The sequence below is a fragment of the Gigantopelta aegis genome, chromosome 14, assembly GCF_016097555.1.
Source record: "Gigantopelta aegis isolate Gae_Host chromosome 14, Gae_host_genome, whole genome shotgun sequence".
Classification (NCBI taxonomy): Eukaryota; Metazoa; Mollusca; class Gastropoda; order Neomphalida; family Peltospiridae; genus Gigantopelta; species Gigantopelta aegis.
The window spans coordinates 26,636,662-26,663,012 of NC_054712.1; the positions used below are offsets into that span (position 1 = coordinate 26,636,662).

Here is a 26,351-nt window from a genome sequence, read left to right on the forward strand (position 1 = left end):
ACAGCAAATTGCCCACTTCGATGGTTCTTTGTACTTCTGCTGTCATAAGTAGAGACGTTGTTCCTAAGTCAGAGATGGGCTCAGATCATTTACGGGTACTACCAACAGGTACAATGCGGAACAAAGAGTATGAAGTCGGCACAAATTATTCTGTTCCAGAGGTAGATGACTTGTCCTTCAATCAAAACGAAGCTGCTGACTGGTTAGCAAAACCTCAGAAACACTCCAAAGTATAATACTTCTGTCTAGGGGAAGATTCCAAGAAGATAACAAAATGCAACTTGCTACCAGTCATTTCAACAGGTATTATCTGTTCGTGCTGAAATCAATGAAGACGTTATAATCAGCTTATTTTATACCATCCATATAATGTAAAATGGATTACAACGTGTGGTCATTCATGCCAATGCCATTGTAATCACTGTACTAAACACATATGATATACAAGCACTGACTAGCAAGTCTGCATGAGTTGATACAAATGTTGGACTGTCACTCCGTAAATAAAATGTGTCGAGTGCGTCGTTAAATAAAACATTTCCTTCCTTCCTTCCATCACTCTTCACGACCTTCCATTTTTCTACAATCTCAGTAGAATGTATCTAACCAATTATTTTTGGGAAAGAGGTGTGGTTTCAAGCAACAGTTTATGAGACATCAGTCATAAACCCTTTGGCGAGCATAGAAACAGAACTCGGTCTAGATGTAGGCTCTTAGATCATCGGCCATTGCAAGCCCACATGAAGACATTATCCTCAGCAAAAACAAATCACCTTTATTACTAAAACTGTGTTTACCTATAGACGCTCAGCTTTGTGATCTTGATACCATCAGTGACAAACATGCTCTTTTGGCACAGCAGATAATAATATAAGACGTTCGACTGCACAGGCATATACATGGTGAAATACCTAGATATAATGTAATCATTTGTCAATGGGAGACTGTGTCAGCAAGCTCTTGGCGAGGAGTGTCTTGCTACATTTGTTTCTGGTGTGCCAGAACGCTCGGGAAAATGTAGCCAGTACCCAGAAAAATTACCACGGCTAAACCAGGCTATATTGTTAGTATGTTTCAGTAAGAATAAAACGACATGGTCAAACAAATGATAGCACGCACGGTCGGGTGCATCTATCATGCCCCCCCCCCCCCCCCCCAAGAAAAACATGAAGAAGACAAGAAGTCGTGGATGAAGGAAGCATTATTAGAGACATCTACGATAATAAGCATTAGTGAATAGTGCCTGTAGCCTTCTTTATTTATTCTTTAGTTTGATTGTAAAAAATAGTACAGAATATCATCTCTATATTAGACACTAAAAATTAAAATATCAAATGTATTGGTATATACATGCACAACTAGATAGGAATACGAACTCAAAAAGGTAAATTAATGATGTTATGAGCTAATTAAGAAACAAATTATAAAGGCTGTTCACAAAAGAAGGTATTGGTTGATCTCCAGGATATGGTAAAGTAGTTTGGTTACGGGACAAAGTATACTGGCACCAGCTTATGTTCTTCTATTGTAGCTGGTGACTATATTTCCTGGAAATACGCCAGCCATTTTAATATAGTATTTTAAATATCAGAATTACTTTCAACAGGTTTTTAAATACTAGTACATAAAAAGTCACCGAGATGGCTAAAATCGGACAAAATTATTATTATACATGTCAGTAAGAGACAATGGTTGGGAAAAATGGCGGCTATCTTGAAACATTACCGCCATATTGTCATTTCAAGTTGCTCATTGACTGAATCTGAAGAACTACCGTCAGAGACCTTTTGTACATATCAGAGGTTAGGTTCAGCATGTTTCTGAACATATAAAAATAACATAAAATGACTAATATTGAAAACTCTATTAAAATACATCTCAATAATGAACATTGGTAGGACACTATAGCGGCCATCTTGAAATATGGCCGCCATATTGAAAATTTAAGTGATTCATTCATTGGATTTGACGAACGCCCCTTGGAGATCATCTGTTCCAAGTTTGATGTTTCTATCATTTGAACGGTTCTCCCAGTTATCTGCTCTCCCGATAGTGCTATTAGTAGTTGACCTTTTTGGGGGGAGGGGGGAGGGCGCGGGCTTACTTTAACCCCCATATTTGCCACACTCACCACCAGAAGCCCGTTTACCAAAACGTTTTTGTTAAAATATATGCTCAGGAATACAAAAAAACCCAGGTCTCCGAGTGGCACTTAGCTCATTCTGGAGCTGGTTTATAGCGGACGTTTTTCTGCTTGGCCCGACTGAACTCAGTCTACTTGGGATATGCGTATCAAATAATTAAAAGAAGTCTTTATTTTTAATAATCAAATATTTTATTGTATTACAATTTACATACAGACTTGCAGAAACATTTATTAAAGGTGCTAGCTAAAAGTAAAAAAAATGGCTTTTGCTTTGAAATATAAACATTTGACCTTCAACTATATGTCCTTAAAAAAATTACAATCAATAATTTAATTTAATAATGGAAAAAAACCAATTGAAAAATCGTTTGAGGAAGATTTTCAATTAACTAAAATGGATAAAAAAAAAAGTGTGCGACTTAGGCCTACATAGCGAGCACAGCCAAAATATATTAAAGAATGACGTGCGAAAGTAAGAACAATAATGCGGATGAACTAAATATATTTTTTAAATACATACGAGATCGGAATCCTATAGTCATCAAAGTTAAAGTTTTTTTGTTTGATTAATAACACCACTAGAGCATAATGGTTAATTAACCATCCTACTGTAGCCTAATCGTTCTGATTGATGAACTAAAGAAATGGAACACCGTGCGAGATTTTGCAGTATTTGCAGTACAGAGAGGTCAATTTAATGACATCTGATTGGCTGATCCAATGTGATGACACGAAGACCAAAGTCAAGCAGTTTAATGAAATTAAATGTACCTAAATTAACTGCTGAAATAAGAAATCCATGCCACATTCGTAATGCAAGAGACGGCAAATGATAGCTTGTATTGAATGATGTCAGTGCCGCGTTTGGCTATAGTTTTATTATTAACTGTCTTCCCAGAACATTTTCTGTTTCCCGATGATAACCTTTCCAAGAGACACTGTGAAAAACTTTCAATTTCAGTACTTCTGACAATTTCATATCATGTGTAACAAACTTTACGTATTTGTTTTTATTATTTAGATCAAGATTTGGTTAAAATTAAATTATAAAATCGAATTATTAATAAAACAGTCAATGAATTTGACAAATTTAGTTGCATACGACATAAATATTAATATAACATGAAAAGGAACAATTCATCACAAACACTCCATACACCATCAGAAATACTCCGTGCACCATCAGAAACACTCCATACACCATCACAAACACTCCATACACCATCACAAACACTCCATACACCATCAGAAATACTCCATACACCATCACAAACACTCCATACACCATCAGAAATACTCCATACACCATCACAAACACTCCATACACCATCAGAAATACTCCATACACCATCACAAACACTCCATACACCATCAGAAATACTCCATACACCATCACAAACACTCCATACACCATTAGAAACACTCCGTGCACCACAAATATGTCGACCAGTAACATTGCGCACACTTGAAATGTTTGACGTTGTGGGTATAACCGACACGGATCTCAAGTCATAATTAAAAACAAAATCTGGCAATAATTTACAGACCTTCAAATAAATGTTTAATATTTTAATACGTGTATTTTATAGTAATTAGGGCATTTGTTATTTGATATAAAACTACTTTTTCAACAACCCGTGGCTGATCTGACATGGTATTTAGTCGGTATTATATGCACTTTGTTTAGAATTCCTTTAGAAACATGTAAAGTGCATGTTGACAAATATTTTAGTATAAACGTATAACACATTGGCAAATATTCCACTATGGATATGTAATTATATATTGACAAATATTTCTCAATGGACATGTAATATGTTGACAAATATTCTAGTATAAACATGTAATATGTTGACAAATATTCCAGTATAGAGGTATAACATACTGGCAAATATTCCAGTATAAACATATAATATGTTGACAAATATTCCAGTATAGAGGTATAACATACTGGCAAATATTCTAGTATAAACATATAATATGTTGACGAATATTCTTGTATAAACATGTAATATTGTGACAAATATTCCAGTACAAACGTATAACACACTGGCAAATATTCCACCATGGACATGTAATTATATATTGACAAATATTCCAGTTTTAATGTGTCATTTGTTGACAAATATTTCAATATAAAATGTAATATGTTCATAAATATTCCAGTATAAACAAGTAATATGTTGTAAAATATTTCAATATAAATATGCAATATTTATTGATGTGTATCATTCTGCATGTTGTCAAAATCTTCTAGACTAATAAAAGTAATAGGTAGTGACGGTGAATTGGTGTTTACAAAGAACTGCAAGAAACATCAAGAGACAAGCCTACTTCAGATATTTGTCAGCTTGGGCCAGTTATTTCCTTAATTATTACACAATAAAGATTAAGTCTCGAGAAACACTACTTTCTAGTGGTTTTAGGATGTCAACTACCGCAAAGGTAATGCAAATGTGTCACTTCCCGCGTAACGTGGCTCTTGTCAGTTTCTGATGAACATGAAGTATGGTATGGCATTTGTTCTTGCCAGTTTCTGATGAACACGAAGTATGGTATGGCATTTGCTCTTGCCAATTTCTGATGAACGTGCAGTATGGTATGGCATTTGCTCTTGCCAGTTTCTGATGAACATGAAGTATGGTATGGCATTTACTCTAGCCAGTTTCTGATGAACATGAAGTATGGTATGGCATTTGCTCTTGCCAGTTTCTGATGAACATGAAGTATGGTATGGCATTTGCTTTGAAACTTGATGAAACGTTTTAAGCGCATTATTCCATTATATTACACAACTGCTACTTTTCAACATTGTTTAGGGCAAGTTATACAATAAAATGACTGCTTTGTGGACGAACTGCTTCCTGGTACATACCTGAAAAAAATAATACCTATGTACTTCCAGCTAAAAAAAATAATAATAACAAAAAAATTCATTCAACTATTTGGTTGCTTGTACATGTACTTCTATTACAACATGATAATGGTCGTCTGTGTGATAGATCTCATTCTGCGGTCGCATTTGTGGGCTGACAATGTACTGAAAACGACCATCGGGTCTGATTTTACTTGTTGTAATCTCTAATAGACAGGTGGTCGTAGTACCGGAGTAGTTTTACTATAAGTATTGATCTTATAACTGGGTGGTTGTTCTTCTACAATACAAATTCTAGCCCTTGCTTGTGCTCCCCCCCCCCCCCCCCCCCCCCCCCCCCAAATCCATCAATCAAAACTACAGCTTGTGCATTCCTCCACTTTAGATATTGCTCCTGTGGGCATGGAAAATTCACCTATAAATTACTGTATATTTTAGACACCAAAGAGTTGCTGATTAAATAACGTGCTTAAATAATGTTCTTAAACAAATATCCTTTCTTGTCCATGAACACATTTAATGACACCAATTAGACATTAAAACAAAACTTGCATACAACACACTGTGTTACATGAGTAAGTACATATATTATTATAAATACAAGTCCCTTGTTGCTACTCAGTACGAATAGCTTCTAATCCATTCATCTATGCACTGAACAAACAAGGTATTCACTGAACAAACAAGGTATTCACAAGGTATGCACTGACAAACAAGGTATTCACTGAGCAAACAAGGTATTCACTGAACAAACCAGGTACTGAAATGAATTATATCATCATCATCATCATCATCATCATCATCGTCACCCTCATCTCCACTGCCACCATCTTCACTTTAACAAACGTGATGGTAAGTTGTGGTATTAAAGTCCTAATTATTACTTTTTTAAACTATAAAGTAAGTAGGTCGTCGAGTACGAAGTTACTCATGTTGGAATATTCCCACGAGGTATCACGTCTAGCGCCACCCACATCTGATGCAAGAGCACTGTCGGCCACCAAGCGATCACTTCTTGTGTTTTGGGTTTTACAACACTCAGGACATCTAAATGTTACAGCTTCAACTCGTTCGCCAGTGGAATAAATGTGACCTTAAACATAAAATTAAAAACAATTGAGACTTTTTGAAAACTGTCAAATTAAAACCATTTATATTTATAATTTATACAACATGATTAGTATTAGGTTGCTTAATCACTAATTTTTATGCAGAGGGACCAAGATAACATCTAACTTATACAGAATACGCACAGACAAAAGATATCTTGCAGGTGGCTGGCCTGATAGAGACATATATGCATGTACTTTACAAAGTAAAAAACTTAAACACGTGCCTATACATTTGGCTTTTAACTAACGCTGCACAAAGTCAAAATATGGGTATTATACATTTAATTGTCGACTCACCATGTTTGCATTTAAACCAATGTCCAACAGACAGATCCAACGCCTTCAGTATGGAAACCCTTTCAGTGTCACTGACTTCCTTCATGGAGTCTGGAGCAAGATTCTTTATTTTTTCTACAACCGCCTTCACAAATTGATGCCTCTGTGGTGTGAACGGGTATCTGCCAGCTACATACTGTAATACTCTCTGGAATCGTACTTCAAGAAGTGAATCTAGCTTAATGTTTTTGTCCAAAAGAGCTTTTTCTATTTTAATCATTCCCAGAGCTGCTGTATAGCGTTCTAGCTCCCTTTGGGCATCACAAATCTCTTGCTCACTCAAAGCATATGTCTTTTTGTTCAGTATCCACTGACGAAATTGTTCTAAAGCAGCAAGGTGAACAGCCACTTTTGATTTCAACGAGGTCTTCGTCGCTGTAACTAAACTGAATTGACGAATCAATTTCTCGATTTTCTTTAAAAATTCAAGCTGGTTTAAAATGGTTGTGAGACCTGCCACGCTTTCATTATAACCACGAAGATACATCTCCTGTTTTTCACGGTGTTCTTTGGTACTGATGTGAACTTGAATGCTAAATCGAACCTCAAACTGAAGCTGTCTGATGCTATTCTGGTTTTTCAAAATGCATCGTTTCACATCTTTAATGTCTTGCAGTCGCTCTTTGATGAGCTTGCCATACCGCATGTTCTGACGGATAACAGTGTTACAAAATGGGCATGCCTTAAGTGATAGAAATTTGTCATCTGTGCGAGTTTCACGTTTCATATAATGGTCAAGATATGAAACCTCAACAATATGTCTACAATTCTCCAGTTTCACAAATCTGGCATCTTCTTTATTGGTTTTCCCACATAACACTAGTACTTGGGCTACCATTCTCTGATTGCAGATACGACATGCCCTGGGACATAGTTCTCCACACATTCCAATGCATTGATGACCACATGGAAGACGTTTCTCGCATGGGTAGTTACATGGGTCCCTGTTGCATGGCTCACTGCATTTCTTTGTACACTGATGATGTTCACAGACCCAGATACAAGGTGCCATACACGGCTCACATAAATCTCCACACTTCTTGGGACATTTCCTGTGTGCACACTGATTCTCACACTCCTTTTCACATGGTGGACAATTAGAGCAAGTGTTTGTACACTCATGACCACAAACAAGGATTTTGTTACATTTCTGTGAACAGCGTTTGTGAAGCTTTCCTTGATGGCATGCATGGCAGTTTCCTTTACAGGCATGCCCACATGCTAGCGTAGCTTCACATTTTACTACACATTGTCGTTCAGGCAAACACTGATGAGGTGATCCACATGGAGCGCCACATGCATGGCCACAAGACAACATCCCAGTGCATCCATGTTCACAGGAAAAGTCTTCAGGGTCAAGATAGCAGTCCACCATCTGTTTATGTTGGCATCTAGGGATAATTTTCTCCACTTTCACTGTACATTTCCCACATTTTTCAAAACACAGCCCTGTACACTGATGACCATTTCTGCAAACAAGTTTTCTACACCGCTTCTTGCATTGGTACTTCTCATGTTTTGGATCATATGGATGACAAGAGAGCATACAAAGATGACCACATTTAAGAATGAACTGACATGGCTTCATGCAACCTCCTTCTGGTGCCTTTTTAAAATCTTCAGGATTTGTTGCTTCTAATCCAGCATCATTTGGGTGGTTCTGACAAACCAATTTTAAACCCGGACCAATTTCATTATTGATTCTACGATCTTTGAGTAAATCTGTCCACAGTTCACTATTTCGTGACAGAAGGTCAAAGTTTCCAATAACAAAGAGTCCGTGCTTTGCACGAGAAAGAGCAACACAAATTCTGTTTTCTATTTTCAAAAATCCAACAATGTTTTGCTCATTACTTCGTACTAATGACAATAGAATGATGTCATTTTCCTCGCCTTGGAAGTTATCAACAACAGTTACCCTGACTCCATCAAAAATATGCTTTGGCATTAGTTTTTTCAATGTCAGTAACTGGCCAGAATATGTAGTAAGAACTGTTATTTGTGATTTGTCATATCCCTGTTTCAGCATGTATGAACATAATTCCACAATGTACTTTGCTTCAAACTCATTAGAGTGGCTAACCATTTCTCGGTCATGCTTCTCTGGTTGGTTGTGTGTTATAAAGAACAGGTTTTGAGATACACCCTTCACATTTGGGTATAACTTGACCGAATCAGCATCTTTCAGTTTTGGATAGATTGGTAGCATAAGGCTCGCTATTTCGGGTCTCATGCGGTGTTGAATCTCCAGGGTATTGCAAGGAACTCCATTATTTACCATTCTTTCAAAGAGGGATAGATCAAGAGAATAGTCTTTAGCGAGCCTGTATACATTTGGATTGGGTCGCAGTTGCTTATGATCTCCTATGAGAATAAGATGCTGACAGCTCTCACTTAGAGTGGCGATAACATGTCCTTCAAGAACTTCAGCTGCTTCTTCGACAACTACTATCTTTGGTCTGATTTCTGACAGGATTTTCTGATATCTGGCAGCACCTGTTGTTGTCATGCCAATCACAGTCGCCCTTTCTAGCACTTTCTTGTCTTCCTGAAAATCTATTTCTTTGAGCATGTCGACATAATGTCTGTATGTAGTTTCTTTTGTAGCTATCTCCTGTTGGATGTGCTGACGAAGTGCGTGAATCCATGCTTTGTAGAGTTTATACCTCTGAGGCATGGGCAGTGTCCAAATGTTCTCAACTCTTCTCATTTCCTGTTCACTCATTCTTTTAGATTCACGCAACTGTTTTAACAATTTTCTTTTCATTGCTTTTTTTGCATGTCTCTGCAACTGGAACTGATCTGTCATCTGTGCATTAGCAAGTGGTGGATTGGTCATGCTGAAAACATCGACAGCTACATACTGATTCCTTTCCCTAGGTACCTGTGTAACCATGTGTTTCGTTAGGTTTAGGTAATCATCATCATCATCATCATCTAACTGTCTCTGTTGTTGTAGTATCTCTGCTTCCTCCTGCACAGCAATGTAATCATGATCTTCATTTTGTTCACTGTCAAGCAGCTCATCTAAATCCGGACCTTTTGCTATTGCGGTCTGGGCTTCACCGATCATCTGATCTAAGCCAAGCCATGTAATCATCCTAGACTGTTGCCGACAAACTCCTTGTTTTTCTCCTAGTGTTACAAGTTGATAATAAAACTTACCCATATGTGGCATCAGTGTATTCTCATGAAGAATTTCTGTTTGTGAATGTTCAATTGGTGTTCTTTGCCGTTCTATATCCCATTTAAGTTGGTTCAAATACTGAATGTATTCATATCGCACACGTCCCATTTCTCTACTTCGAAATCGAGATTTTCTGAATTCCTGCCTCTTTTCTTTGAGTGTATATTTTGAAATTATTTCACTTTTACTACGACTTCCGACTCTAATCATGTTACCACTAAAAAAGCTATCGATGCCTTCTAAAAACTGGTCGAGGGCATGGTTTGTGTAGCAAACAATCAACATTGGAGAAGGTTCTTCTGTGTTCCAAACATTTGCATTATGAAGCAAAGCTTTTACTATTTTAAGCCCAACATACGTTTTTCCCGTTCCTGGTGGTCCTTGTGTTATAACAAATTCCTTTGTTAAAGCTTCCTGCAGGGCCCTGTATTGGGATTGATTAAGATGCAATTGCTGTGGTGTTGGCCAGCCATTTAAATCGAGAACTTCAACACTTTTTGCACCTCTGGATGTGTAACCAAACATGTATTCCATGCCTATATGCTGTTGTCTAAATGTGTCATTCTCCCTGATCACAAAATCTTCATCCATCAGGGGTCTAAGATCAAACTTCACAGCTCGTTGATTTTGGAGGTACTTTGGTGGCAATATGATATTTTCGCATGCAACGATGTACTTCTCAAAAGGTAACTGCCCTTCTTGTATGTGTTGGAGACATTTGAGAACATGCCGATATGCTTCAAAGAAAGCTGTTGTCTCCACCATCACAAAGCTAACATCGTCCAATCCTTTTGGCAAATCATGTTCAAATGAGACATCAATTATGCCTTTTCTCAGTAGTCTACAATCACGTTCTGATACAGTTGCAAAAAGAAATGTGTTGAAATTGTCATGAGAGAGGCAAACCAGAGATCCATAAATCAAACGCTTGGAGTTCTCCCATCTGACATGCCTGAGCTTACTAACATCAAACTGAAGCCTGTGCAGTAGTGCTCGTCGAGCACACACTGTCTTTGTGATCCTAACGCCATTGTATACTCTAATATCACTATTCTTTTGTATTCCGAATATTGTTTGAGGCTCCAAGTATTCATCAATGCCTTCTCGTAATGGACATATAAAGTCTTCCCTCAGCAGTCTGAACTGGATGTCCAAGTATTGGTTCAGATCTTTGTAGCCCCCTTTTACTTTGTTTTTTCTAAGGAATGGTTTATGTGTATCTGGACGAATATCTTCATCTATTGGACATATGGACAAATCACGGAAATCATCTGGTGGCTCTTCTTCAACTTGTACAGACTTTTTCCGTTTTTCTCTTTCACTTTGTATTTTCGTGAACATGCTTCCTTTCAGACCATCTAAAGCAGTCATCATTTCAAGAATTCCATCGTCAACAATACCTGCATTCCCAGTGTTTTGCAGTTTCATTATGGTAAACTTCAGAACATCCTTGAGTCCAAGAATCGTGATCATTGAGTGTGGAAACGACACACATAGCTGCTGAAGTAAAACCAGAACATTCTTTAAGAACTGCTGGTCATCTCTGGCACGATCAGGAGAAGTATCTGCTGCAAGAGATGTTAAGGCATCTTTTACAGTTTCCTCCAAAAAGTTTGACTCTTTCACTGTCGTTAATACTTGAAAGAGAAGAGTCCTGGTAGAATTTGTACCACAAGCCTTTGCCAATAGGTACAGTATTACTCTCATCATATTAACAGATGATACAGCATTAAGTAATGATGCAAAGCTTGTTTGTTCTGAAGCTAATAGCATTACTATATCAGATGCATCCTTGTACTGGAGTTCCATCAGCTGTTTGTATGTTAGTCTTCTCACGTGGCTGTGACTTCGTCTTGTGCCCCTTTCATGCTGAATTCGTCCCCCACCACAACCACCACCATGACCTTGCTTCTGTTGGTTAGGATTGCCTTGGTAGTTTATACTTCTTCTAATTCTGCTTCTTTCATTTTCACTCTGGGGACGTCGGCAATCAGCACTTTGACACCTTTCACGGAAAGGGCGTCTATGTGGAATAGAATCATCATTTCCTTCAGCTGAGTAATTGGTAAATGGAATATACTGTTCGTTATTATGCCTGCAAAACGAAATATAAAAGATATTAACAGTTTTGTAAGGCAATATTTTACCGAACTATTGTATTTATTTCCAAATATTAAGCTGAATAAAGAATTTAATAAATAAATAAATATGTTTATTTTACAGTGTTCAAAAGAATCCAAGAAATATACTAGTAGATTGAAAAAAAGAAAGACATTTCAAACAATTTAACTAATTCTTAGGCAAAACATATACAATGTATAATTCTAACTGAATTGTAAACTGACTGGAAGTGTAACCATTCTTCTTCTTTTTTTTTTATCTTACACCACTTTTCTGATTTTCTAAGACTAGGAATTTGGCATGTGATATACTTTACAAGTGCAGTGCGTATTGACAGCTAACACAGTACCTAGGATTGGATTTCCCTATAATAACTGAACAGACTCTTATAGCACACATCAGGTAAACATACGATGAAGAAGGAAGGAAGGAAATGTTTTATTTAACGATGCTCAACACATTTTATTTACAGTTATATGGCGTCTGACATATGGTTAAGGACCACACATATTGAGAGAGGAAACCCACTGTCACCACTTCATGGGCTACACTTTTCGATTAGCAGCAAGGGATCTTTTATATGCACCATCCCATAGACAGAATAGTATATACTACGGCCTTTGTTACACCAGTTGTGGAGCACCAGCCGGAACAAAAAATACCACCGACGGGGTTCGATTCTAGACCGACCGCGCATCAAGCAAACGCTTTACCGCTGGGCTACGTCCCGCCCCCTGCCAAAACAGGTACATTTTTTTAAACATAATGGACCTAAGTAGGTACATGTACTTTGAAGAGAAAAACAAGACAAGGAAAGAAACGTTTATTGACAAGTTGTCAAACCAATGGTTAATCGACAGTTTATAGTAACTGTGCAGTGAGTAAATAATGACACTGTAAAACAGACCCCTCAAAAGGGTTGGACTTTTTTAATGGGCTATCAGGTATCTAATATGTTGTAGCCCAGCAATATGTTACGGTAGCCCGAAATTGAAAGATTCCCAGTTTCATATATAAAGGATTCGTTACGAGTGGGGTTTTCAATATGGAAAATATCATCCGAGTTTGTTAATCATTATTTGTCTAGGCTTTACCGATTAACTAGACGAGATTGATATTTTACATTTTAAAAAACACGAGTAGCGAATTCTATTTATCCTATGACAATTCTAAAATAACGTTTTAATTCGATATTTAGTAAATCAAAGTTCTGAAGTTGCCTCACCAATAATATGACGTCACGCACTTTAACTAAATATCATCTAAACCGTACGCTCAGGTATACAAGTCTTGTTGGCTGTAAACAAAATTAATGACCCATTGACAGCAAAACATTATTAACAGAGTTAATAATGGTAAATAACAAATGGGTTTATGACATGGATATTATGGGTAAGTTATAGGATAAATTATAATATACTAGTGTAGTATTTTTTTTTAAACAATTAAATCTACTACTTTTAGAGATGGACCTTTGCATGCAGATTCACACAAATATGCATACAAATGTACCAGTTATTGAGAAATGGTTTGAACAGGAAACTATTCAATGGGTCCAGTAATGAGAATCAAATCTTAACATAGGCACTAAGACTCACGAGGTCTAGGACTCAGCAGCAATTTTACCTTTAAATATTTCAGGACAAATGATTTTCGAGCAATTAGTAAAATATCATTTATGTGTCTTTATTATGTATTTCAAGCAGGTGCATTCCATTTTAAATTCAATAAAAACATTCAACTAGATGCACAGTTTGAATACAAGTCTATAATTTTTAAAAATACCTACCGTCTTTCTCGGCTATACCTTCCTTCAGCCATTACCAGTGTCCTGTTAAAAACAAGTGTTTAGTTAAAGAGGGTTTTTTATCGACACCACTAGAGCACATTGATTTTTTAAATAAATAAATTAATAAATTTATATACTCGCGGAAAAAAGTTCCTGTGCACCAAATAATTGCATATAGAGTATAATTTACTTGAAATCTGGTCATAAAAAATTCAGTAAATAAACGTGTAACCATTTCCTTCCATATCCCAGCAGTGCCCAGTCAATTGCACGAGCTATTCATGCTTTGCATTACTAGCATTCTTGGTTACGTGCTCCTCTTTGACATCATGTTTTTTTATCATTGGACTCTAAAGCTATTGTATGGATTCTCATCACTCAGAAAAATACTGTTGTTGGTATCTGATCGTCGTCAGTGTGATGTCACGCCTCCAAGAAATTTAACTTCTTCGAAAGATGGGCATGATTGCTGTTAGAATGGCACAAACGTTGTTGCTAGTCATTTTGGTGTTTATTCGTGTTCATCAGAAAACTATGCAGTGTCTGCGGATATGTTCTCGACAGTTTAGGAATACTAGAGATCTTCCATGTTTAGCGAGTCGACACGTGACGTTACGTTAACCAATCGTCAATATCAAGCGGGTACACATGTGGAATCATTTGGAAATGACAAGTTTAACATCCCAATACATCCCTGTGTTACGGCCAATCAGTGGAAGAACTTTACGCAACCGATTAGGTGATCACAAAGTACGACCATGACATGACGTCAATATGTTGTTCTGTTATATCGTCACCGACGGCGCACCAAGCATTGTGTAGACCGTATTTCAGGTTCAGAAGACAGGAGGGGATCACTGTACTTTTGACAGATAATAGTACATCTATGTAAAAAAACTATATTTTAAAATTTTATAAATATACGTCTCACTGAAATTTTAATGATGCACAGGAACTTTTTTCCGTGAGTATATATTGGTTGTCAAACATTTGGCAATTTTGATATATAGTCTTAGAGAGGAAATCCGATATATTTTTCTATTAGTAGCAGGGTAATTTATATGCACCACCCCAGACTGGATATCACATACCACGGCCTTTGATATACCAGCCATAGTGCACTGGCTGGAACAAGAAATAGTCTAATGGGCCCAGACCGACCAAGCATCAGGCAACGTCCCTCCCCTATTTTTCCCTACAAAAATATATTCATTACCGAGGGAACAATCTATTTATGTCGTTTAGCAATTTTCTCTGTCACAAACCTGTTATCGTTAGATGGGCTTAATCATGGCTTCCTAGCATCTGGCGAATACAGTACCAATGTTTCAGTTACAGGGGATGGGGTGGGGCAGATATAACGTAGAACATAAAAGGGTAAATCCAATGGTCCTCAAGTGAAGGACACAGGACTCCATCCCTTCTGGTTTTTATTATGTGTATAATTTTTAACAATTATTACGGTGCATCACTTCTAACAATACACAACTTCTCAGTACAAATAAATAATTTATCACTATGTTCAAAATAAGAGTAATAATTAATGGTGTATACGTCATGATGCCATGCCATATATTGCTATATATATTGCTAGCTAAAACACAGTATTTATTCAAGTGGTTTTATAGCAAACGTAAACAAGATATATGCCATTACGTGAATGTGTGTCTTCATCCCCTGGGTTACATTCATTTGATAATCCAGTCATTATGATCCCCAGTTTCTCAGGGCAAATGACAGTTCTACTATGAGAGTAGTAGACAATGGGAGATCAGTTCTACTGACTGACCAGTACTGCTTCTAACTATAGGCACTGTTACTGTCCAGAGTTGATGCTCAACATATCTAAGTTTAGTAAATAATTATAAATAATCATGAAAGTAATCGCTGATTACGATTACATTAGAAATGTAATTGATTACGATTGCGATTACATGGCATTCTCAAACATTGTAATCGATTACGATTGCGATTACATGAATATATCTAATCGATTACAATCGATTACGATTACTGATTACGATTAACACAACTCTGGCACCATCACACAGACAGGATAGCACATACCACATCCTTTGATACCCCAGTCGTGGTGCACTGGCTGGAACGAGAAATAGCCCAATGGGTCCACGGAGATCGATCCTAAACCAATCGCGCATCAGGCGAGCGCTTTACCACTAGGCTACGCCCATCTACGCTTTATGCACGGTTGGTCTGGGGTCGATCCCCGTCGGTGGGCCTATTGGTTTATTTCTCCTTCCAGCCAGTGCACCTTTGTACAAGTACCTACCGTGCAGAGGCATATGTGGTCGTATTTACATCACTAACTAGATTATAATTATTATCATCATAACTATTAAACCCAAAAACTAATTTCAGAAAGCGAAATGGAACTGGTGCAATGCTATTTCCACTGTAGGTGGATGGATCTCTATAGATTTATTATTTACATGGGATGTGCTATACTGTCAAAAGGGCTTAAGGTTCGTTCTGCAACATCAGAGGTCATGGACATAAGCGGGGGGGGGGGGGGGGGGTATTCACTTTAACAACTATTAATGTACAATTCATTATTGGATTATTGGATTTAATTTATAATTCCCCCATGAAGCTTATATATCCTTTGCAATACTCTCTTAAAATGTTTTGATTTTGAAAATGTTATTAGTTGTGTATTTAAGTTAAAATCACATATGTAAACAGTACCCCGAGTTAGGTGATACAATTTTGATAAATCGGTTTATTTTTTTACTATAAACTTGCCACGTCTGTTCAGACAAACTCAAGAATTGTGTGTTTTAGGAACATACACATACTGGAAATAAAGCGATTTTTTATTTTTATTAATGTTGTAGTCTGATAGACGTACGGGCTCCTATTTAAAAAAAAAAAATTGGGGGGGGGGGGGGGGGCGCCAGCTGCTTTTCCCTGAATTGAAGGAAAATGCCCGAATCTGGATAACCATATTTATTCATATTAGTATTACTGCCAAACAGCTATATAGGGTTGAAAATACCCACTACGCATATTTACCATTAATACTGTGGGCAGAATGATGGAAATACATACATATGGTGAAAAGCTTTCAGAAAAGCTAATTTTGCCCGAATATTTATCGGTTTTGCCCGCAATTGAGGAGTTTATCCAGCCATGGTGGGGGACAGTTGTCCCATCACATCCTCCCTCACACACACACACGCATGCACACGCACACGCACACACACACACACACACACACACACACACACACACACACACACACACACCACCCCCGCCCCCTGTCGTGTACGCTTATGTAGATAATGTTTAAATGTGTTTTGTTTATGTTGTTTTTATACTCGGCAAATAGTTGTATAAGTTTCTGGAATTTTAAATTAATTTTACATGGTTATAAACAGCTTTGTAAACTAATTGCAAGTAAAACTAATATCAAAAATAATCATAACTGATAGTCGTACATAACAATACATACAATACAACTACCTAGATACAGATCAAAGGAAGGAAATGTTTTATTTAATGACGCACTCAGCACATTTTATTTACGGTTATATGGAAGGAAGGAAGAAAAGAAATGTTTTATTTAACGACGCACTCAACACATTTTGTTTACGGTTATATGGCGTCAGCCATATGGTTAAGGACCACACAGATATTGAGAGAGGAAACCCGCTGTCACCACTTCATGGGCTACTCTTTTCGATTAGCAGCAAGAGATCTTTTATATGCACCATCTCACAGACAGGATAGTACATGCTACGGCCTTTGTTACACCAGTTGTGGAGCACTGGCTGGAACGAGAAATAGTCCAATGGGTCCACCGACGGGGATCGATCCCAGACCGACCGCGCATCATCCGAACGCTTTACCACTGGGCTACGTCTCGCCCCTTTACGGTTATATGGCGTCAGACATATTGTTAAGGACCACACATATATTGAGAGAGGAAACCCGCAGTCGCCACTTCGTGGGCTTCATCGGCTATTGGATGTCAAACGTGGCAATTTTGATATATAGTCTTAGAAAGGAAACCCGCTACATATTTCGATTAGCAGCAAGGGATCTTTTATATGCACCATCTCACAGACAGGATAACACATACCACGGCCTTTGATATACCAGTCGTTGTGCACTGGCTGAACCGAGAAATAGCCCAATGGGCCCACCGACTGGGATCGATCCCAGACCGACGGCGCATCAAGGGAACGCTTTACCACCGGGCTACGTCTCGCCCCAGATATAGACCATGTCTATACAGAAACGATTTTCAACAGGCCATACAAAATGAGCATTTATTTTGATTTGCATTATAATTATAAATATAAAATAGTTACTATTCTTTGTCAGGAATAACTATATTAACTCGACCGTGTTATAGACGTGCATAAATTAAAATCTTTATTATGGTATGGTATGGTGTGGGTATGGGTATGGGTGTGGGTGTGGGTGTGGGTATGGGTATGGATGGGTATGGTATGGTATGGTATGGTATGGTATAGGGATTAACGTGCACATTTAGCTGTTTTAGCGCACGCCTGGCATGGGCACAGGTACCGGTCTCGCCCGGCTCTTCAGTCCAGGACAGAAAAGGGTTAGGGTGGGTGGGAGAAGAGACAGCCTGTACCGGCAGGTGCAAGAGATCACCAGCAGCCCGACCGGGGTCGGTAGCAGGCCGAGGGTTGGTTTGGGTGCTATGGAATTTGGAATGTCCCGTAGGCCTAGGATTAATCCAAAGGGAAAAAGGTGTGTAGTTTGAATTAAGGAAATTGAAGGAAATTTGGTGCATTTGTGATCGGTCCACCGAATGGGAAAAGGGGAAGCTATATATGTTTTGGGACCTAGTTTGCCGAGAGTAGCTCGTTACTAGGACCTAGTTGATGAGATGTCTCCCTAGGTTGCCCATAGGGGCCCTTATAAGGGCCTGATCTGTTCAGATCGTAATCTTTATTATAAATCAAGCCCTTTTTTGTAGAATCAGTCAATCTAATTAAAATTAGCTCCACTATTACATGTGGATCTAATACCAGCCAGTTGGAGCTCATGTCCACCAATCAAAACCTTACTTGCAGAATCCTGCCAGTGATTTAAAACTAACAACACTGCGTAGTCCCCAATGTCCAGGTAACATTTCGTCTGTAAATAATAATTTAAATATTGACCAATCACACTTCGCCTTTTATTTGGGAGCATACAAATTCTAAAAATATCGGGAGAGTCTATTTTAGTGGTCGCAGTACAGCGAACTATATCAATACGTACGTGGTGGGTTATCAGTCTTCAATAATGCATTAAAAATTATTTATTTATTTATATAAAAAAAAAAAAACTAAATCAGTCTTCAGTTTTACATTACAAATTATTTATTTTATAAAATAAAATATGTTTTAAGGCATTCGTAATTCACACGAAACATGTCGTATACCCTCAGGATAATTCGGAATGTTTTCAAATTATTTTTAAATCACTGGCAGGATTCTGCAAGTAAGGTTTTGATTGGTGGACATGAGCTCCAACTGGCTGGTGTTAGATCCACATGTAATAGTGGAGCCAATTTTAATTAGATTGAGAATCAGTCGACCTATAAAAATAACGGTTACAGTAGCCGCCAATATAATTAAAATTATTTCCGCTATTACATGTGGATCTAACAGCAGTCCGTTGGAGCTCATGTCCAGTTGACCTTTCATTCGACCAATCAAAACCTTACTTGCAAAATCATGCCAGTGATTTGAAAAGAATTTGAAAACATTCGGGATTGTGCCGAGGGTATACGAAATGATTCGGGTGAATTACGAAGTATGCCGGAAACTAATTTCAATATAAAATTTTATATAAAATTCGTTTCAAGACGAAAAAAGAAACCCCGTGATGGTAGAGCCGTAAAATCTGTTTATACTAGTATACAATCCAGAGTTTATTACTGCACTTTTCCCTCTGTTTTTTAATGTTGAAATAGACCAACAAGTTCGCCTATTGCATAAATAGTCTCGCCCGATATTTATAGAATTTGAATGCTCCCAAATAACGCTATAAAAGGCCAAGTGTAATTGGTCGATATTTAAATTGTTATCATTTTCATTCTTGTCATTCTTGTTACGATGAAGCAGGACGTATGTTCATGCTCTCTGGAGTTACACCCCCCCCCCCCCCCCCCACCTGGGGGGACTCATAACAACGTATGGAGTGTTATTGGAGTACCGCGTCGCGTAAACTTGGTGTACGGTGACCCGGTAAAGAAACCAACTAGGAGGAGAAGGAGGAGGAAGACGGACGCGCCAGGGGCGGACCGAGGGAGGTCAAAACCGGTAGCTCAACTACCGGCGGCGACTTTTCCCGTTGTACACCCCAAGCCCAAGTCAACACCAGTGAGGCCAGCTGTTCCAGCTTTGCAGGATCCAGTTGACGACTCGCCAGTGGCGGACACGGTCTTTAACCAGGCCCTGATGGAATCGCCACCCACAACTCCGACTACTTCAACCCCCGGGATTCCAGCGATGCCACCCCCAACCAGGAAGAGTGGAGCTGTAGAATCCCAGGCCCGTCTTGTGGTCGTTGGAAAACGAAAGGCGATTGTGTCACCAGGCGACCAACCAGCCAAGCCAAGTCCGCCGACACAACCGCCCCCACCTAATTCATCTCCAGCGAACGACCAGCCCGCCGAACAACCTTGGTCACTGCAGGCCGGCAAGCTACCAACACGCTACGCGAGGCTGGTGAAGACCAACATTGGGGATGTCCGTCAGCTTCTTTGCGAACCGAGCCCAGAGTCGTATCAACCTCTGCCACGAACCGAAGGAGAGTTCTCGGTGCGTAGGATCACGATAAACGATGGGCGAGGGATCTGCCTTACCGTCCGCCGGAAGGGACTTTTCAACCAAGGGATGCTTCTCGATGAAATGGACAACCCGACCATCCACCGCGTCATCAAGACCGTTGCCGGGGAAGATTACCGTCCAATCACCGAGAGCATCGCCAAGTCCGCAAACCGGTACGCCCTCAACCATCTGGACTCGTCCCTATTCATCGCCTCTCCGTGACGACATCCCCGCTAACAACCTTTCCTAGGACAGGTAACAACCTCTTTTTTGGGGCTAGTTAGACTTTAAACGTTTTGGAAGCAGTTCAAAATTCTTTTGTTTATTTTTTTATAAGTAGTCTAACGCATTTTATTTTGGCGCCCGTTCAATTGCTCAAAATTACCTTAAAAACCTTTTGGCTGAGCAGTCTTAACTATTTTGGGTTAAATTTTAGAGTCCGGACATGTTTTGGATGCAGTTACTCTTTGTAGACTTAGGTAAAATACAGGCTTCACCGAGGAATCGAAATTCAGCCAATCAGAGCACGGCTCCCACTCGGTGTACTTCAAGTTTGCGAAGTGTCTGTTATTTGGTCCGCGCTCGCGTTGACCTTACTAAATGGCTTTTTTCCAAATTCCGCCCACCTCAAACTTACCCCCCCCCCCCCCCCCCCCCCCCCTCCTGCTCCGGAGTTAGTCACTGGCGAAGTCAGAGGCTAAATCCGTGGTGGGCGTGCCTGAACCTTCGTGGATAGGGGCACGTAAAAAGAGTTTCCCAGTTCCCCCAGTAAATTGTTATTGTCATCCGTATAGGTGACGCATCCAGCCGGATGTTATGCTCGTGAATGCTTGAGAGACTCCTTGTGGACACCTTCGGACGTCTTTTCAACATCTTATCAACTCAACTTCACCTCTACACGATACGTTTCCACCAATTCTCCGGACGGCGACTGGCGGGCTGTGTACCATCATTTATTCATCCTCCTTCCCATCATTGAAAATAATGCAGGGCGCACATTAAGTCATATTTTTCTTAAACACTGCATCATATTTTCATTATTAGAGCCGTTTATGATCACTGAAATCAAACATCACTTATGTTTTATCGTTTAGATTATCCATTTCCGTAGAACCGAAGTGCTTCTGGTCATCCTGTTGTTTCTAATGCCACAAAATGCATTTATCACATTTTTTAAAACGCACGTGCGTCTGAGAAGTAGCGCTTATTGATTCGAGTTCTAGTCTATTTTTAAGGACATTTTTCGGTTTTAACGTCACAGTGTTACAGGTTTGTAGATTAACTAAACTTAGTGTCCATTTTTACAAGTTGAAACTAGGGTCTGCACCTTTAATACCCTTTCTGCGTCCCTTCGAACTAATTGAAAACAATGATAAACATTTCAAGCCGAATGAAGAAATTATAGTGTTTAACTTAGTCCTAACTTAATGGGACAGAATCTAGTTTTTAAACACTAAGGCATATTTTTCACCTAGACTCTAGTTTCAACCCGTAAAAATGGACACTAAGTTTGGTTAATTTACAAACCTGTAACACATTTGGATACAACAACAGAGTGAAGCAAGAGTCTGTGCATGACTTTGAAATACCCTAAAACGTGACTCCATAGCCGTTACTTCTCAGAAGCACGTGTGTTTTTAAAAATATGAAAAATGCGATTTTTAGTACTATAAACACCAGGATGATCAGAAACACTTCGGTTCCACGGAAATAGATATTTTAAAGAATAAAATATAAGTAATGTTTGATTTCAGTGATCATAAACGGCTCTAATAGTGAAAAATATGCTGTAGTGTTTAAAAACTAGGGTCTGTCCCTTTAAAGCAAATGTTGGGGTTTTTTGTGGGGTTTTATTTGTTTTTGGGGGGGAGGGGGGGGTCACTTACTTGAACAACTTGATGTTAACTTGATAGTATATAGCAATAAATCTACACCCATGTATTTACCTACAGTGTGGGGGTGAGACGTAGCACAGTGGTAAAGCGCTCGCTTGATGCGCGGTCGGTTTGGGATCGATCCCGATCGGTGAGGCCCATTGGGCTATTTCTCGCTCCAGCCAGTGCACCACGACTGGTACATCAAAGGCCGTGGTATGTGCTATCCTGTCTATGGGATGATGCATATAAAAGATCCCTTGCTGCCAATCGAAAAGAGTAGCCCATGAAGTGGCGACAGCGGGTTTCCTCCTTCAATATCTGTGTGATCCGTAACCATATGTCTGACGCCATATAACCGTAAATAAAATGTGTTGAGTGCGTCGTTAAATAAAACATTTCCTTCACCTACAGTCATTTCGATTCTTGTAATTTACCCAAAAATTATCTATTGAACAGGCGCGCACAGTTAAAAATCAAATGACATACCTTTACACCACTTGATACGATACATTTTAAAGAAAAAGCCTTTCTCCTCGTATGAATATGTCTGGAAAACGAAACTACAAGTTGTTCGAAGAAAACTGCTCGTGTTTGTTTTTTAATAGAACCGACGTCATGGTGAAAATCACGTTTCGTACCCTTCGTAGCTGTGTCGGCAGCTGTAAATGATGACTCACGATATGGTACCGCTTTATTACATGTCATGGGCTTAAAAAAAAACCTACTGTTTGTTGTATCGCATGTCTTTCAAGCTATGTCCTTATACACAAATCAATAATACTTTATTGATTTACTTGGCAGTCTGACTAACACCAACACTATAGGTCTCTGTGCTTTTTCGTATCTAAGATCGCAGAAAACAAATATACATTTCTTACACACCCGTTGGTGAGAAAACAATGCCTTGTTTTTGGTTACACATGGCTGTTAACACGTACGTATGTTATTAATTTCAAGACATACGGCTGGTTGCTCCTAGGTGATGACCAGGTCACCAATGCCATACAACCAATGAAAAACTACACGATGGAAATCATATCATTAGACTGACGTATAGTTAACCTGATATTCATGTGTTTGTGACGCGTAAGTCAGCTACAAGTGCATGGGCGTACGACCCGGGGGGGGGGGGGGGGGGGGGGGGGGGGGCAATTGCCCCCCCCCCAAATTCGGGGAAAATAGTGGGGGAAATTCGGGCAGTTTTTATCTGGGTAAAATTTCGGGCAAATCACCCCCTCCAGCCCCCCCCCCCCCTAAATCAAAGAGTTCCCGTACGCCCATATACAAGTGCAACGGCTGTAAATAACTTTTAGTAGAAAATAATGCTAAAATTTGCTTAAAACCTGGTTTTTTGAAGATATATAAGAGATATAATAATACATTCGTGTCCGTTAGATATCATTTATCTCACAACTCGTTGCTTTCGCTCGTTAGATACATTTTAAAACAACCCGTGAGATAAATGGTATCTAACGGCCACTCATGTATTATTCTCTATGTATACGGTAGGTCTTAAAGGGACACACCCTAGTTACGGCTATTTGTTAACCATTACGGCGTTGTTTTTCGCTATTAAACCCCATTTTTCACAAATAAAATTGCACTTTACTTACATTTTATTATTTAGAATACACATTTCCATTCACCTGAAGTGCTTTTTGGTAATCCTGATGTTTGTAAAACCACGAAATGCATTTTTTGCATTTTTTCATAAGACGTGTTGTCGAGAAAAAACCGTTAAGCAAGCGAGGTCCAATCTATTTTTAGAGGGGATATTTCCATTTCAATGTCACAGACGTTGGTATATCACGTGACCGATATCATTTTGGTTCGGTTTGTTTTCTCGTGCACGGTTCGCGCAATCAGCACCCGATTTGTTGTTGTTCATTTGTGAGATTTTTCTTCACAGTTCGTGAACATTTTCAGTAACAATAAAGTTCAGACAAGTAAGTGTCTCAATACAAAACGTTACAAACGCTTAAAACCAATAATTTTGCTAAGTCTTACGATATCTGGAGAGGGGATACAACCAGGACAGAACAGTTGGAACATGTCCAGGAGAGGTGAAACGAACGCTGTGAAATTTGTCGTGACGTAGGCATTGTTGTGCTTCGAGCGACATCTACCGGTGACATCAGAATACTAACTTTCAAAATTATTTCAAGCAATTGGGACATGGGGATTCCCATGGTATTTATCGATATAAAACCTGCTTTTTCACTCCATTTGATAAAAACGTGATCTAAGTGTTACAGGTTTGTAGATTAACCAAATTATAATTTATTTTCGCTGGAGTGAACTAGGGTGTGCGGCTTTAATGCCAGGGTCATTACCCTTTCGTGGAAATGTTCAGGTAAGAACGCAAACTGAAACTAAAAGTTGTTCCCAAATGTCTACTTCAATCCAAAGAATATATCGACAACTTTTGTTTTCTTTCTGTAATGCATAATTTTTCGATTTTCTTTAGATTTTTACAATCTAGGTCATGCAGAGGCGGATCGGGGGGGGCAGGGGCCCGGCCCCCTTAAATTTTGCGACAGTTATAATTTTATTATACATGTACATGTATATTAATTTTAATTTTTCTACGATCCCCCTCCAAACTTTCGCCTGATGGCTATAAGTTATTTAAAGTCGTTGCACTTAGCTAACATACGCGTCACAGACATGTCAGGCTAACTACACGTCACAGTCTAGGCCTCATCGATTTTCACCGTGTAGTTTTTCATTGGTTGTATGGCATTGGTGTCCTGGTCATCACCTAGGAGCAGCCAGTCGTATGTCTTGAAATTGTTAACACATGTACGTGTTAACAGCCATGTGTTCTCACCAACGGGTGTGTAAGAAAATTGAATATACTCTGTCGAAAAAGAAAGGCATAGGCGAAATATTCATGAAATTATCTCTTTAATACAGTGGCATAATTTCGTTATTTATGATCGTATCAGTCAAATTTGACATGAGTATGTGACAATATTCTTGCTATGGACTGACGGCAGTGGAGGCGTTTTCGTCACAAAACAGCGTCGCACGAGGGCGCTGAAATCAGTACCTTGTGTGGCCACCAGTAGCAGCAATCACTGCGCGACATCTCCTTGATATAGACTAAATAAGTATCTGAATCCGGGCACGTGGAATCCTAGCCCATTCTTCCTGCAGTGCATGTGGCAGTTGCGGAAGCGTCTGAGGCTTCGGGTCACGCTGGCGTACACGTCTGTACAGTTTGTCCCATAGATGTTCAATGGGGTTGAGATCTGGCGATCTTTGATGGACATGGCAGCACATTAATGTTCTCATTCTGTAGGAAATCCATTGTTATACGTGCCGTATGCGGCCTGGCATTGTCTTGCTGAAAGAGTTCTCTCTGTCGATCCAAAATGGGAAGTATGTGACGGCGAAGAATTTCATCCCGGTAGCGTACAGCTATCAGGTTGCCGTGTACGAACACAAGTTCACTTCTGCCGGTGTATGAGATGGCTCCCCACGTCATGACACTTACTCCACCGAATCTGCCAACATGGACGACGCAGTTGTTGGTAAAACGTTCATTGCGGCGTCTGTAAACACGTCGTCCATCACGTCGCTGTAGAAGGAAACGTGACTCGTCGCTGAACCATACTCGTCGCCAGTTTCCCAAGTTCCACCCTGTACATTCGTGCACCAGCGAACACGTAAATGTCGATGTTGACGTCGCAGGACGGGGCAACATACGGTTTCCTAGCCCGTAAACCAGCTTCTCGAAGTCGGTTCCGAATGGTTTGTGCAGACACCCTTCTCAAACCAGGGGCCTAATTCACAAAGCTCTCTTAGGCTCTGCTAGACAACAAAGCATCCTCTTTGTAAGTCTTTTAGCATTGCACTGCGAGATCGCAAAGTTGCGAGACTTTAGTGAATAAGGCCCCAGGTATGCGTCCAGCAGTGTTCGTTGCTGTGGCAGTTCGGTGACGCAAGTGCAGAACCCGGATGTAGCGATCTTGTGCTGCAGTTGTTATATGAGGTCTTCCACTTCTGGGCCGGTCTTCAGCTGATTGAAACTGCTGGTACCTGTCCCAGAGAGGTGAAATGGTGCTCTGATGGACGTTAATGTGGCGTA

The 26,351-nt window shown here is 39.3% G+C and overlaps 2 protein-coding genes across 2 annotated transcripts; one reads left to right on the forward strand and one right to left on the reverse strand.

The window, feature by feature from the left end:
* Nucleotides 1-4,193: 4,193 nt before the first annotated feature.
* LOC121388291 (NFX1-type zinc finger-containing protein 1-like) lies at nt 4,194-22,846 on the reverse strand. The gene is made up of 4 exons (XM_041519574.1): nt 22,745-22,846; nt 13,567-13,608; nt 6,431-11,751; nt 4,194-6,114 (listed from the first exon to the last, which is right to left on the reverse strand). The coding sequence occupies exons 2-4, from the start codon at nt 13,596-13,598 to the stop codon at nt 5,915-5,917; spliced, it is 5,553 nt and encodes a 1,850-aa protein (XP_041375508.1). The 5' UTR covers nt 13,599-13,608; nt 22,745-22,846; the 3' UTR covers nt 4,194-5,914.
* Nucleotides 18,107-20,603, forward strand: LOC121389162 (WAS/WASL-interacting protein family member 1-like). The gene is made up of 2 exons (XM_041520770.1): nt 18,107-18,278; nt 19,762-20,603. Exons 1-2 carry the CDS (start codon nt 18,107-18,109, stop codon nt 20,601-20,603), a joined length of 1,014 nt encoding a protein of 337 aa, XP_041376704.1.
* Nucleotides 22,847-26,351: the final 3,505 nt, after the last annotated feature.

Coding starts and splice junctions, on each gene's coding strand:
- LOC121388291 (XM_041519574.1), bottom strand. CDS start 13,598: ATGGCTGAAGGAAGGTATAGCCGAGAAAGACG. Junction 11,752..13,566: donor AGGTATAGCCGAGAAAGACG/GTAGGTATTTTT, acceptor TTCGTTTTGCAG/GCATAATAACGAACAGTATA. Junction 6,115..6,430: donor TTGGTTTAAATGCAAACATG/GTGAGTCGACAA, acceptor TTTATGTTTAAG/GTCACATTTATTCCACTGGC.
- LOC121389162 (XM_041520770.1), top strand. CDS start 18,107: ATGGGCACAGGTACCGGTCTCGCCCGGCTCTTCAGTCCAGGACAGAAA. Junction 18,279..19,761: donor TATGGAATTTGGAATGTCCC/GTAGGCCTAGGA, acceptor GTGTTATTGGAG/TACCGCGTCGCGTAAACTTG.